At 38.7% G+C, this 16503-nt stretch overlaps 1 protein-coding gene across 3 annotated transcripts in view; it reads left to right on the plus strand.

Annotated features, from left to right (window-relative positions):
- znf536 (zinc finger protein 536) overlaps positions 1 to 16503 on the plus strand; it is a 189328-nt gene that overhangs the window by 142001 nt on the left and 30824 nt on the right. For all 3 annotated transcript variants that reach the window (XM_072380978.1, XM_072380979.1, XM_072380980.1), the window contains one exon: positions 6519 to 8246. In XM_072380978.1, the coding sequence (XP_072237079.1) occupies positions 6519 to 8246 (1728 nt within the window). The remainder of the gene's footprint in view (positions 1 to 6518; positions 8247 to 16503) is intronic.

The raw sequence follows: 16503 nt of genomic DNA on the forward strand, positions 1-16503 counted from the left end.
TGTATCCAAGCAGATGAAATCCCTGTTCATGGTTGAAAATTAACCATGCTCTGGAGCATTTGGGATTAATATCTTACGATCACTGTCACAGTGCCCTGATCTGAAGAGTGCAGATCCTTCTTATCACAGTAGGAAATCTCTCCTGACAGTAGAGTGACAAGAATCGGGAGTTTTCAATCCCAGATGAAGCTGAACACACGCATGCCTTCATCCAGAGCATGGTTCATTCATGATCTTGAATGGGGATTTAATCTCTTTTAGCTCAATTAGGTCAGAAAAACTGTGGATTGTTTGTCTTGAAAGACATGAATTTGTGCAGGCTGCACTACTACAATATTCACAGTGATGAAAAAGACAAAAAAAGACCAACTGATTTTATCACAACTACAGAATTATCACTGTCACCTGTGCTGTACATAGTTTCACAGCTAAGTCACTAGGGCTGCACGATTATGACCAAAATCATAATCACGATTATTCTGATCAATATTGAAATCACGATTATTAATCATGATCATTCATCATGTCTGGAAAAACATGTATTTTCATTGCACCATTTATAAACAAACAATGTGCCAACAATTTATAGTGAAAAATTTAACTTTAAATTAGAATAAATGATAAATAATGCTAAATAAAAACAAAAAAACAATAATTAAAACATTTAAAGTACTAACTGTATTGATCGGACACATAAAAAGATATCGCGTCTGTTATTTCTACGTCTTTGGGAGGTAGATGGATAGGGTACTGCCCGGTGCAGGGTTGCTGTAATGGTTGTCTGGGTTGGCGCTGGACACGGACTGGGATATTGTGAATTAACATTAGCTTTGGCCTTCATGCATTCCTCATATTTAGGTTTGTAATGTTTTTTCAGGTGATAGAACAAGTTAGTGATGTTACTCTGTGTGATAGACACTACTTTTTTTTTTGTTTTACAAATAACGTGTTCTTGTTTAACGTCACTTGCCCTGAATTCGAAGCAAGTCCAGACAATGGATGCCGCCCCGTTTCAAGGCATAAGCTCCTTGCGATCCCCAGATGCTACTGTATTCTTCTCGGCTTTCGACATGACTTGCTCTCATCAGTCTTACTCGTGGACTGTCTAACTGCCGCTGCAGGCTGTCTTACACTGTGCGCTTGCTATTTAGGCAGCTTAATGAAGCCTTAACCATGCTTTCGCCCCCTGGTGGTTGGTAAACTACTGGTTGACAACTTGTGTGGTTAGATATGCAGGCAGCAGAGCTCGCATTTTGAATGTAAATATCGTTGACGATCGGGTTCATTTAATTGTGGCCACCAAAATCGTGATCACGATCAAAACACTATTAATTGTGCAGCCCTAAAAGTCACTCCCCCACGTAATGTGAAATTACGCTTTCAGGGGAAAAAAACCCTTAAATGTCTTTTTTTCTGAATTAGTTTTTTTATTATCATAAAATGCATTAATAACTCTTCAAACATACATTTCCACAAAATATGTATATACTGCGTGAGTAACACAACCTGCAAGTTACACTGTATTACGCTGCACTGAAAGCTGAACCTCACAGTTGAAAAAGAAGTCTCATTTGCTTTGTTTTCCTCTTTCAATAAGTGCCCAAATAGTAGTAAACCCTGTTTTGCTTTTCTTTCAAAAAGTGCACATTGATCTGAGTCTGGAGGAAATCATTTGTAGAGCAACATACTAACAAAACAGGCTAATTACATTTCTTAAGTTCAATAGTACAAACAGGTCACAACTATTCTATCTTAGCAACATGGAGGAAGTAGAAACCTCTACCCCAGGCTAGTGTTAACTCATTTGGCAAAACACTCTAACCCATTACTAACCCTACCACATTTTATCCGCTCCATCACTCCATACTGAAACACACAGTATATCAAAAGGCCTCATCTGGAGCCACCTACACAAAGATGGAGAAGTTTAGTAATGGTGTTGTCTTTTGGACTGGAATGTATCCTTGGATGTAGGCCCATCTAAGCACAGCTTTAGCATCATGTCTTCCACGAATGAGGACAATAAAAAAGTGCTTGATGCATACCCAACATGTTGCCTTTAAATCATTGCCATAACCTAAACATACCAGCTCCACTGTGACATCCAATTATATCTACAAGATGACTTCTGTAGCAGCTGAAGATCCTCTGGTGACAATGCAGTGAAATTCAAAAATGTCAGTCAAGCTCTCCTTTATTTAAAGTAAACTGACTGACACAATGGAGTTGCTTACCAAGTTGGTCGAAGCACCTTTGTGCAATACAATGCAGAGATTAATGAGCAACTAACACCAGCTTGAAAGAAATGAAGTGAATTTAAATTTCTCAAAAAGTTAAAGAGCTAATGTTACAGTATTAATTTCCTCTTGAACAGTGAGTGGGAAAATATCCATTAGCAGAATTAACCACAGTTTTCTAGGTAGCTAACATTGTGCGACTGTGGCACTACAGTGTGGGGCCAGAGCTAATGAACACACTGCAGAGGGTGATATTTCATTATACAAATTAATGCTCACATTTTAATGGGAAAGTCACATAATGAATCTAGGCTTCAGTGACAGCAATTAGAGACCCAGATTGTCCCCTTCTGGACAAGGCACTATTTAGCAGTAAGCAGCTGTGTCTAAAAAATAAAAAGGTCCTTGCTCTTGACAATCGCTACACATAACTTCAGGCAGAACCACATAACCAATAGGAGTCCCTGCTCACCTTTAAATGAGGAGAGGGGGAAAGAAAGAAAGGCACACAGAGAAAGAGAAGAAGCATGACTTGCCCATGTCACTTAACCTTAACCTAACCTTGTAATCAGGATGAATCAAGAGGGACATGTGATCTCTCTCTCTATCCCTCTCATTCCTTTGGGCCCTCTCCATCTCTTTCTTTCCCTTCTATCTCCAATAATCTCCCCCCTGAAACATTTTTTCAGTGCATATCCATTTTTTTCTCCATTACCATTATATGGCATCCAGTGTCTTTAATACAGTAACAGTGCTAGATTTAATATTGCACCATAGAGCACACTTAATATCCAAAGTTCCCTTGTGCATATGCAATGCATTTGTGGTGGGATTTTTCTCTCTATGATAATTGAACAGTTAGTCCTGACAGTATTAGAACTATTGTCAGTTCACCACTAACTACTTACCAAAAGGATAAGGGAAGCAATATTATGGTTTTATTGTCAACAGTTTCCACTAAAACTCATCTGAATGGATCCCTCTAACACACATTAAAAACATGATCTGTCTCCGAATCACTCAGCTCAATAGTTAAACATTATTAGAATACAACAGTGACATACACTGGTACTGATGATTAGCTGCCTTACGCATGTAATATTTTCTGCTGGATGAATATATTCATTTTATGTTTTTATACACTGTGCATCTAAGCTGTTACTTTTCCTTCTGACATGATTGAACTCAGTTTTATTTTTATTTTTTCCATCCTTCTGGCCAAACGGCGATTAGTCTTCCAGTATGTCATATCTATTAAGCCATTTTAATTGCCCTTCTGTACAGGTTTGGGGTATTTATCTTTACTTATTTCTATGGTACAAAGCCAGATGAATCCCTGCACATACAGTGGAAACACACAACGTAGAAGCAGGACACAGTATTACAATCAGGGAAAGGAAGATTTACAGTCACAATGGTGTTGCTTAAATGCGTAAATGCTCTACATTTTTAAGTCAAAGCTAAATAAAAGCCATGTTGTTTAATTTCTTTTCCATCTATAAACTTCCTTTGAATGACAAAAAAATTTGTATGAAGTAGACCAATTAATTGAAGATAAGCATTAGCAAAAAGTTTACCATTCTATTTTTAACTACCATATAGCAATTTCCTGTGAATTGTGGCAGCAATGATCTGTCTTGTGGCTAGGAGGTTGTGCTGTTTGCGCTGATATCAATTAAAAGTGGATTAACGGGTACATAATGACCTTTAGCAGTAAATTGTGTGTAATGTTGCAAGGCAGGATACTGTATATTCCCCAGATGTCACACCAGGCCCCTGACGTATGATGGAGCAGATGTCTTAGCCAGTCCAAATGGCTCTCAAAGACACAAACACACACGCACATATACACACAGGCTCAGGCTGACACGCATGCATAAACATGTGTGCACACAGATTCCAAATGGTGCACACACACACACTTATATGGAGATGCAGAATGCACAAGTCGTCTGCTTCACTTGCACCAGATATTTAAATGCTTAATTTTGATGGAAACGTGGCATAAAGTGATCACTCTGTAAGGGCATTTGTATTTATTTTAAGTTTGCCTTACTCAGTAAACATCAAAGGGCTATGATAGACACATAATCTTCTTTGCTTTTTATTCTCATTTTAGATATGTAGAGGGTACATTAATCTTTATTTTCTACCCATGAACATTAACAACCTCTTATAAGGAAAAGACAGAGGGTGAAAAAAATAATATCAGTCTAATTTCTGTCTAATTTGGCTCCTAGAATATAATTTTGTCCAGTTAGAGGAATTGAGAATGATCATTTGCATCAGGGATGTTTCCTTATTAAATCAGCACTGAGCCTCTGTTCGGCAGCTCACAGGAGAAGCACTTATTGGGTTAAAAGCTCATCTCGTATGGTTTATTTTAAATATACTCTATGCTTCATAGACACTCTTGTGTAAAAGAAAAGATATCAAATCACTGTCTTTCTTTCTTCAGTCAGGGTTATCTGTATCACCGCATGCTCTCTTTCTCTTTCTGGTTTCTTTCTTATTCTCTCTCTCTACACTCCTCAGCATTTCCACCTTCAATTTTCTTTTGAATAGTCTCCTATTCTTTTCTCTATTCTATCAATATTCTATTGAGTTGGTGTTTGTGGCCCTTTATTTGAGAACTCTGCAGTAGGTCTGCAGATTGCAGAGTCTTTTTCTGGAATGGTGCCCTCTAAATAATGATAAATTACTTGAGCAGTATGCCATTTGCTAATTATATCCATGATTTACTACACAGCCCGACTTAAATCATTCAAACCAGCCTTGCGTAACAATGACTTTTTTTTCTCTATAAAATGATTTCCATGTGTATTATCTAAACATTTTATTGGCACATTTTGTATATATAGAATGTGCATACAAATACTATGACCATGCAATCCTCTTTTATTTCTTATTTCACCAATCTTTACTGTCTTCACGAACAGTCATTGTTTTGCCTTTAACAGAAATTCTACTCCAGGAACTTTTTAAATGTGCATGTTTTTAAAAAAAAAAAATAAATCAAGCTTAGCATTTTTCCTCTCGGTTCATTGTTTAATGAATCCAAATCTGGAGCAGACTCCAAGCCTATTATAATTGCTAGCAGGATGTGTTCTATTTCAACATAAGTATCATTCCAATGGCAGACCCATTTCTGGCAGAATAATGCTGGTGTTATACCATCATCAAGAATATACATGAATATGGATGTGAAGCATAAATAAATATATGCAAATGTTACACAACAGTATCACCCATCTTTTACTGTAATATAAATCACTTTATTGTCATGAATCATATTGTTCTTCATCACAGGGCTTCACTTAAACATGTGGTACACATGTGCTGTGTGCTTATTATTATTATTATGATTAGTAGTAGTATTGTTATTATCATTATCATTAAGTATTACAGTGAACGGTTCCTATTTTGGACTCAGTTCACTGCTGTGTGATGGTGGTCATAGTTATATTACATTGTGACTGATTTATACTTCTCAAGATAAACTGCAAATAGGGAACGTCCGAGAAATTGCATTCCTATTGCCAAGGCACAGGCCTGACAGCAAACAAAGCCGGAACACAGGCATTATGACCCCACAGTAAATACAAACACATTCTCTCATAGATATGGAGAAGTACGCGCGCAGTCCTCAGCCCAACAGATAGCATCAAGACAGTTTTGTTGTCAGCTGAAAATATTATCTCTTGTAGTGGACTGAAAGCACCATATGGTGAAATGTTTTATGGTGTTGATATGAGTGATGGCTCACTTGGCGGAGCTAGATCGACCCATATTCAGATGCCTACTCCACACCCCTACTCCCATTGCAGTGCACACACACACGTCCACGCATCAAGTGGAGCCGAGTTGGTGACTGGGAGAGAAATGACATGGAGTTATTGGTTGAAGCATGTTCTTGTTTATTATCCTTCATGTTTGGGTTTATTTAATGGGATGCCTTATTATTTCGGCCTTTAGTTCTATTCAAATTTTCTTTCCACAGCAATATTTGTCAGAAATGAAAAAACACAATTTTTTATATATTTTTTAACGCCAACCAATATCCCTTTTAATATTAGTTAATGATATGCATATTTCACTCTTTTTTTTCTTAGCTCATTTGACCTGATTTTCTTTGTTCAGGGAGGTTACATGACCCTAGGGTCCACATTCCCTCCTCCAACAAATAGATTTTGATATCCAGTTAACATAATAAGCAGGTTAATTATTAATTGTTTTTCTTGTCTCCCTTTTCTTTTTTGTGTCTTTTTCTTGGCTTCTCAGGAGAGAAACCCTACCGATGCCCTCATTGCGACTATGCGGGCACCCAGTCTGCCAGTCTGAAGTACCACCTGGAGCGTCATCATCGTGAACGTCAAAATGGCTCAACTGCACCAGTCCCATCCTCTGGTCACAACACTTCTTCTGATCATAAAGAGGAACATGGAAAGACAAGCGGGGGCATCTTTGCCCGACCAGATGTCCTCCGAAATGTTTTCAAGGGTATGCCTCCCAACGTAGACTTCAGAGCAGGTCCACTGCTACCACATCAGTGGGCATCAGCTGGCATGCTGTCTTCACATGACCGAGATCGTGGGGACCGTCGTTTTGACTCTGCCTCTTCAGCTGAGAACATGAAAACTGCAGATGGCCCACCCATAGTCTCAACAGCGACAGATAGTGCCGCCAGCTTCTCCGATCTAAGCAGGGCTTACCAAAGTATGATGGGAAATGGAGTCCACTTTCAAGGTTCTCTTCAGGCTTTCATGGACAACTTTGTCCTCAGCTCAATGAAGAAGGATAAACAGATTCCAGTCCAGCTTCCAGCCCAGCGCTATCAAGATAATGGTGAACCAAAAGCCAAACGTGCAACCTTAAATGACCAGGACAGAGTTGATAAGGTTGAAGCTAAACAGAATTCGGAGTCTGGCAAACCTGGGTCCCAGTATGAGCCACTTGATCTGTCTGTATCAGTCCGGCCTGAGTCAGCATCTGGATCTCTCCCTGGCTCCTCAGTCACCATTCATGATAATGTGGCTTGGCATGGCTGCCTGTTCTGCTCCTTCTCTACTTCCTCATTGGAGCTCATGGCTCTGCACCTCCAGGCCAACCATCTTGGTAAGGCCCAAATGAAGCATTCTGATACAAGCAAAGAATTTATTCAAGAGGGCTCTCCCACCACCTCTGCCATTCACTCCTCCAATATCAAGACTGCTGGTTTGGCTCATGACAGAGATGGAGACCACATGGACCAGCCATACAACCCCTTCCAGAGTGACTTCTACAGGAGGTTTGGTGGCTTGTATGATGAATCTCCAAGAACGAGTCAGGGCATTCAAGGACATACAGGCCAAACTGACCAGAGTCTAGAACTACCTGGCCAGACTTTTGGAGGAACATCTTCAGCTGGAGATGACCAGATTGGTGAGAGAGGCTCATGTGGAGATGCTGAAGATGACCACATTGGATCAGATGAAGAGGTTGCAAAGACTGGGGAGCACAGTGCCAGTGAGACCCCTTCAACCACCCCCAAGAGACAACAACTGCAGAATCACTCTGAGGAAGAGGACGATGTGGGGAGAATGGCTGAAGAAGAGGAGGAGAGAGACGAAGAAGAGCATATAGACATGAACATAGAAGAAGAGGGAAGTTTAGCTTCAAATCACATCCATACGTATCCTAAAAAGCTCCATGATGACTCCTCTCTTCCCCCAAAGTGTGGAGTTGGTTTGATAGCATCCTCCTCGACAATGACACCACTTTCTCTGGTTCCCCAGCCCCAGAACCAAACATTGCCACTAGAGAAGCCGTGGCAGCAGGGCTTGGGCCTCCTTTCTCCTGGAGGTCCACCAGGACTGTTGAAGGCTGAACAGCAGACCCACCTAGAGCAGCAGATAAACATGCTGTCTGTCCTCAGAGCCTACAGCAATGACAACCTGTCTGCATTCAACGGCCTGGGAGGTGGAAGTGGAGGCACAACCTCCGGGGGCATGAAGAGGTCTGATGTACCTGGTGAGTGTGTTGAAATCCTACTAGCACTTAACTGTTGTATAGTTACACAGACATATATTCACACACAACACCATCAAGAGAAAGCTACACACATATGAGACACAACCTGAAACAGATTCAATTTTGCCACCATAACATACACATCAACACCTAACACACAAGACAAACAATTTTTTTTCTTTTTGTTTTTTTTGCTTGACACCCACAAAGGAATCCCATACACTCATTAAATGTCTCAAGATTGGCTCTGAAGTGATTTCAACCTTATTTTAAGCAAGTTTAGAAGCTATCAGACTGGCGACTAGCAACAGATTAATCTTTATTACACATTTATTTAACTGGGAGTGCAGTGCCTACCTCTTGCTCCACAGCATGAGGGGAATAACCCTGGATGAGTCAGAGCAGGACCTCAGTTCCCTCTGCCATCTCCTCCACATATCTCTTAACTATCTTAGCTCTCATAAAGCTGGCTCCCAAAAGCCCATTACTTTATAAGACTCGTCGATCTATGACCCTGTGAAAAATGAACTGTCAACTTTCATGATTCTAGTAAGATTATAGCAGCTCCTTGAGACTGAAGAAGGAAGTTTATTTCCCTGTCTTTTTTACAGTGCTCTTTTGCTTTTTACGAGTGGTTACTATTTGCTATGTGTCTTTGTAGAAAGAAAATAAAACCGAGTGTTGATGCTGAGCTTTTAAATAAGTGATTTATATTTACCATAAAGAGAAATAATCCAGAATTAGCTCTAATAGTGGTAAGTGAGAGCCAGTTACATATTCTTTGAAGTGAATATTCAATGGGCTTGACTGAGCCATGAATATTTTTTTCTATTGTTTAGACAACAAAAAAGATGGAACTAATGGACCTTAAATGCAGTGCCCATCTTTACAGACCCACATCCAGAAAACAATCAAATGTAGTATATTCAACTAGAGAAATTAAGTCTTGGTGTAAAAATATCCAACATATTTGCATACTGTTTAATACTAAAGCCTGGCTCCTAAAGGCAAGATATTTGGAGAATTCCCTTTGCAACTAGGAATGCTTGACCTTTATGGAAAAGGCTTCTCTGTTGAACAAAGGTCTTTCTTACATGCATTACATTAGTCTGAGTCAGCCATTCATTGTAAGTACAACACAGGCCGTTATGTATCTAATCTCCTGGCAAATCTTTGGATAAAACTGGAGATAGCATTGATGAAAATTCAATTATTTTTAGTAACATAAGTTAAATCAAAACATGCTGTCACAGGTGTGCTTACTTACAAAGATATCTTCCTTGCCAAACTCCACACGTATGTCAGGTCACAGCTGTCTTTGTGTAGTGTTCCAATAATTTACTTTCAGATGGTACAACAAATCTTATATAAAAGCTTAGCTCCTACTGATCTCAAAAGCTTTATATATCAATATATATATATGTGAGCAAAGGTTAATGAAGGAATGGTGGTTTGAAAGAAACATTCTAGAGTGGTTTGACATATATGGAAGGCAGGGTTTTATAACACTGAAAATTAAGACAAGAGATTACTTTGTTTCGACTGATAACTGGGTAGGCCTGTGACTGGAAGTAGCATGAGTACAGGCAGGTGAGTTAGGGAAGTACACAAAGTGACTCATCAGATTTGATCAGGAAGCAACCTTGGAGATCACCCTCTAAACATATATATTTCTGTCAGTTGTAGTTATTATTCTAAAATAAAAACTGTGCTTACTGTTTTAATACTGATGTGCGAACACTTACAGTCACATCTACTCTGACTGTTAAACCTGCCCTCTGCCCTTCCAATATAAGTAATACAAGCCTGTGGTGTTCCATTTACTAATACAATAGTTGTTTATAATAATCGATGAGCTGCTAGTACAATAATAGCTTCAAGCGTTCTATTCCATTTTCTCTTATTCATGCCAGACATAATTTGTTTAGGTTGTCTAAAGAATAATATGAAAAAATAAAATAAAAATCAGATGCAGGCGACAGCCACAGGTTGCTTTGATCTTAATGCATAATAACCAAATTCATTCTGTATTGAAGTTATTTATCTTGAATGCTCATACAATGTCATGATATTTTTTGAGTTCATCTCATAAGGCTTTTTTTCCATAAATAGATTATATGTGAAGAAGTTGATGTATTAAACAAAATCATTGTAGGGAAATGATTCCTAAAAACTGTACTGAAGTTGAGTACAAAAATAATAATATTGTTAGTGTTGTACAACTATTGTGACTGTTCTGGTCAGTTCTGATTTATATGCTACTATTGTGTAACTAGATGAGAAAAAATAGGTGCACTTGTTTCAGTAAAATGCACTTTTACAGTCCTTCTTCATGTTTCCACTTGTAAACCCCTTGTGTTTGAGGGTCACCAGCAGCTTGAACAGTAAGAGGCACACATTCAATGGTTTTATGCTGGGTAGAGAAGGTGTAGACGACCATAAAACTCACTTCAGACCTGGCAAAATGTGATTATCTGGAGTGGGTTTGCATTAGGTTTGTATGCAAATAGAGCATAAATCATTAATATCGAAATTCTCCCCTGAATCTGCGGGAACTGTTGTAGGGCACGCATTGCACGTCTGTAGTGACCGTCTCTTCATTAGTATGTCCAGAGGAAACTAAAAGGGGTACAATGCACATGAATCTACTTGTCCTCTGACATACAACTGATATGTAAATATAGAAAATACAAACACATGTCTGCAGTTTTAAACCACACCTCATGAAACTGGCCCACGAATTGGATTTATCAATAAATGTCATGAACAACAGCAGTGGCCCTGATGTCTCTGTAATCAGACAAAGTATCTGGTTACTGAAGTACAGTACACTGTAATGATTGATATGAACCCACACCATTTGCCATACTGTAGATGTGCTTAACACAATCAATACTTGGCTGCAGTGCAGACCTATCTATAGCCATGCATTATCAAACATGAAGTATTACATTATTCAAACAGTGCTGAACATGCCACGGCTGCTTGCGAACATTGCTCCTCACATCGTATTACTTACATTACCTCCACCCCCTTGTTCATTTAATACACTGAGTGTGGAGTAGAACTTCAGAAGGTTGAGATTGACAAGCTAGAGAGGACATGTGGAGGATTTTAGAGAAGAAAATGGCAGAGCTCATAGTTGAGCACCTCTTACAATTTGAGAAGTAGGCAAGAGAAAGAAGAGAGGGAGACCCTGTATATTCTCAATTAGACCCATCCCACTTTACAAGTATTCTCATATTGCGTTTCATTGTTCTCCTAATAAGTGTTATGGTTTGTTTGTGTTGCTGATAAAAATGCTCTGAGAGAGTCATCTCCTTTGCACACTTTAGATTACACTTAAACGTATTTAAGATAATAATAACAGTAGTAACAGGAAACATAGTAAAGAAATTTAGACAAAACATACTCCATGCTGTCTCCAACAAAAGTCTGTGAATAAGAACAGTCAAGTTTGACTTTATTAGGATAATAATAAAGATAAAATTCCACATGATATTTTTATATACTAAATAAACATTATTTAGGTCTTTTTCACAACTCATTGCTACAATCTGACAATGGGAGCTGCAGAAAAAAGATGTGAAATGTTGACTGTTGACAGCACATGTGCAAGTCTATGTTATGTCTTCTTCGTGTGGTCAGAAATGCAGGAAAACCCAGCCAAAGCCCATCTCTTGTAGGGAAGGTTTTATGCCTGCTGTTAAGAAGTCAGGGATCATAAACCTTCCCTATGTTACTAACATAATTAAACATAACTGAAATCTGACTCCTTGTTACTTTTTATTTTTCCCCTTAGGGGACCAAAAATTCTAAGTTCTCAATTGCTATTGAATGCAGCATAATATATGTGTGTGGTTGTGTCTGCTTGTGTGTGTGTGCATGTGTGTAAATACACACATGCACACACAGCCAAGCAGACACATGTAACAGGTTTTGTAAAGCACTGATGGTAATTAAAGGCATATGGTAGGATGGTGGTTCACTGTGAAGCACAGATGTAATGGATCATTGTTGGCATTACTGGAGTAATTTTCAATTTCTACATTTTGAGTGGAAGAAAGGTAGGGATGGGGAAAAAGGTAGGATGAACCAAATGATCCTACACTACTAGATGTACTTAAGCTGGATAGCAGTATAAGAAATAGAAACTAAAATTGTCTGTTATTGCTGCATGGATCAAGGTGTTTTGATATTCACTCAGACGCAAAAGTATCCCTTAATCAATCATCCACCCTCATCTACAGCCCGTTACAAGATGCCTCAAACATAAATGTGACATTTCTAATTCTAAAAATCAATTTCATCAAGCTATCTTTTTTTTTTATTTTTAAGGGCACAAGTGGCCTTTATTCATCAGCGAGTAGAGAGAGTCAGGGTAGACATGCAGCCTGAGTGCATTGAGGAATCAGATGAGCTGTACAGCTCCTCCATCTCATTTTATCTATTTTTTTTGTTAACACAACAATACTGTGTTTTTACAAGCTAATTGTATTCAAGTAGGCTTTAGCTTGTAATGCAGATTATTGACAGCAGCTAGGAAAGCGACCTTGAGCCTCCCCGTGGCATGTTTTGTGTGCGTTTGAGGGAAAGAGAATGACTAAAGCCTCTTTCACGCACATGTTTCACTTTATTGGCACAAAAAAGACGTCTTGGTTAACCTACTGCTGTTCCTCAAATTTTAAAACTTGCCAACCAGAAGCGAATGAGTCCTGTTTGGCTGTGTGTTACACACACAGCATTGTGGAATCAGCTGAGTGAGGACAGCATAATTTGTGAGAGAGTCTCGTCCCATGATGCAGACATAATGTATGTAAGTACCCTATAGGCGAGACAGTTTTGCCTCTGTTACTACCTACTTTGCTGGCTCAGATGCATATCAGCGGTAAAATAACTTTGATCAGTCTGCCTCTGTATCTTCCCACGTGACATGATGCGCAACAAAGGCACATTGGTTCCGACTTAAAAGGTACATGTGTGAAAGAAGCTAATGAGAGGGGAACAACAGGTGGCCAATCCAAGCTACCACTTCTTTAGCTGAAGAATGAAGAAAACTTATAAGTGACAAAAACTGCAGTTCTTTGAAATGCTACTTGAGCCTGCCCTCAAATGTGAGTCAATTCCAGACTGATCTCGGCCAATCGCTACATTTTTTTACAGCACCAAATGTTGCATTTTCACAACAGACGCTCAAAAATGTTACCATTGTTCCATCTTGTTCTCTCATTTCTCTTTGGTTGTGTGGAGATACAGCTTACATGATGACGTCAGTCACCTGCGCCATCTTACTGTATAAGTCACTGTTGATTTTCTCACTCATAAGAAGGCAGAGGGAGAATGGCATTAGGTTTCTACCTTTTTTGACAATACAGCGCAGAATGGAGTCCCATCCAACACCTTTTTTAACGGGCCTTTCACTTTTTTACTTTACTCTCAATCACAAATATATATTATACAAGGTAAAATTTAGATGTTAATGAATACATGATTATAGAAAAAATATACAATATTATTTATTATAAGAAATCATATATATATATGATAATGTAGTGGTATTATTACCACCTTCCATGTAGGAGACCTGGGTTCAAATCCCCTGCATGAAAGGTACTACCTCCATGCTGGTCCTTAGGCAAGACCCCCTTACCCTATCTCCCTACCTGTAAGTCGCTTTGGATAAAAGCATCTGCCAAATACATAAACATAAACATATGCCAAATGCATAAACATATATTTTCTTGTGAGACAATGGGCTGTTGATTGCCATAGACACAGTGTCAAAAATAAACATGTTCACATAGATTTGATGTCTATACAGTAACTTATTCCTCTCTAGAGATTCTTTTTTTGTAATAACTTGTTAGTTTTAACTGAATTATGCATAACTGAGGGCTCTACTGTTTTGAGTAATAGCTGAGTTGTGTGGGCATGCATGATGTCATTGGCATGTCAATCAGATCAAACCATTGCACAGGGATAGCTAATGGCAAACAATGCTATTCAACAGTTAAAACTGTGATGTTGTGAAAGAAAATCTGTGAAAGCCAAACTATAAGTTTATATATAGTATAAATAGTATATATTTTATACATTTATACACTATATAGTTTTTTATTCTCCAGAAACATCGCTGTTAAACAAAATATATTGAAAGCACAGTTAATAAGTAACTTGACTATATGTTATTCAACTAACGTTTGTTAAGTTTGCAATGAAAATTATGGCTAGCAACACAATACTATTATATGAGCGTTACAGTTACAAGTTACAATGAAAACAAAGAGACCTCACATGATCAGATAACCATTGTGGCCATGAGTAACATACTGCCCGGTCTAAGCTTGTATTCAAATTCACCCAAGCAGACTGTTTGGTTGGCTGGTTTAGCTAAGACAAATTCAAAGCATGGTTGCATGGTTGGAAGTTGGAACCAGCTCAACCTGATTTAACCTTCAACTAAAGTTTGACCACTATCTGAGTGACAGCATGGTAATCACTGATGTTTCTGTGTTTAGACCAAAGCATGTCCACTAGCACCCCTTCCTGTGTCTTAGATCTGTACATTTTACTTTCCCACACTCCAGGATCCCTGCTTTTCTTTATCTCTCACTCTCTGGGTTTCTTTCTTTCCTTGTTGCTTGAGGGCACAAGCTCCTCCAGTGATTAAGCCATCTGGAGGCCTGTCTGTCTCTCTTTAACTGAGAAGAAGAAGACGACTGTTGGTGATACACTTCCCCAGGCTCTCATTGTGTGCCTCCACCATGCCGGAATGACAGCTTTGACGACTGGTGAAGGCGAGGTGCTGTTTCCCATGTGCAATGATATTAGCAGTTTAACTTGTGCAGAGGTGCATTATCACCTTGTCACCCAAAAGTGCAAATAGTGTAGTTTTCAAAGAGCAATCAAATTTAATAGCTGCTGTCAAGTTGTAAAGATGGTACCTGTTGCTCACTCTCTCTTCTTATCTTTTCTCCTTCACAGATGTGATAGCTTTAAAACTTTTTCCCTCTCACTAATTCTTCATATATCATTGGCCTGCTGAAAGGCCATTTCTGAAAAAGCTTTATAATTCTCCTATGCTACTTTTTCTATGTCATCTTCATTAATACAAATATTGATCATATTTTATTTACTAAAAGTACAGGAGAGTGAATGAAAGACAGTATTAAGTTGCACATGATAAGGGAATGGAGACAAAGTGACTGCAAAGTTACATGACAATTGTTCTATGAATTAGAATTATGAAAATTAGAAATAGGATGGGGAAGCAGGAGTCAAGACAGCATGGGAGCTGCGAAGTTGGAGTGAGATGAAGATTACATTCATAGGGTATACATATTCATAATTGTGTGTATTTGCTTCCGTGTGTCCATGTCCAAAACATGTGCTTTTATGTACATATGCAAGTCTGTATACCTTATCTCCCGTGCACTTGCAATGCTAGTGTGCATAGCATTCAATATTGCAAAACACGAGACAATGGGTTATAAATTGGCCTTCTAACCCAATATATTTGACATGATCTCTGCTTCCAATCTCGTTAGTTTGCTGTTTGTTTCTTTTCTTCCCTGACTTCTGTAGACTTTGTTTAGTTTGAGTTGCTCCTCTTAAGAATGCAACGTTCCCTTCCCCAGGCACCCTGGAGATGTGAAGAGGATGCCTCAGTGGAGTTGTACTCATAAAGCTCCTCATCCTCTGAGAAAGAAACAGGGAGAGACAGCACAGAGAGTGTGAGAGAGAGAGAGAGAGAGAACAGTACCGCCAGGCAAAGGCACACAGGCATAATAACTACACTTACACAGCTAGTTGACACATAATGAGACAATGTTGCAGTAACTTCAATGAAAACACAGATATATAAAAAAACAACAGAGAGCAAGGCAGGAGAGGAAAACAGGCAGTTGTGGGGGTAAAACAAAAAAATTGAAGAAACTATGTCAACTTTTATTTCCTCTGTTACTCCACATCAATAAGGCATGCAGTAAGACTGATAAAAGCAAAAAATAAACACAGGTATAGACACATAGGCAGCAAGTTGCTGTGTTTGAAAAGCTCTGTGGCAATTAACGACAAATAACTTCTGTTACTTCCTGTAGCGAAGAATGATCCAACCACTCACTAAAAACATGTTTGATTTAAACATCAAAAAGCTGTAAGAAACAAATAAATAAGACTCAAATAAACAAAGTTGTGAGAGATCCAGAGCACAAACCGCAGGGGGAATAAGAATAAGAATAGCGAGTATCGAGACAAA

Source organism: Leuresthes tenuis, unplaced genomic scaffold, assembly GCF_036924035.1.
Source record: "Leuresthes tenuis unplaced genomic scaffold, fLeuTen1.0.hap1 SCAF_2, whole genome shotgun sequence".
NCBI lineage: Eukaryota > Metazoa > Chordata > Actinopteri > Atheriniformes > Atherinopsidae > Leuresthes > Leuresthes tenuis.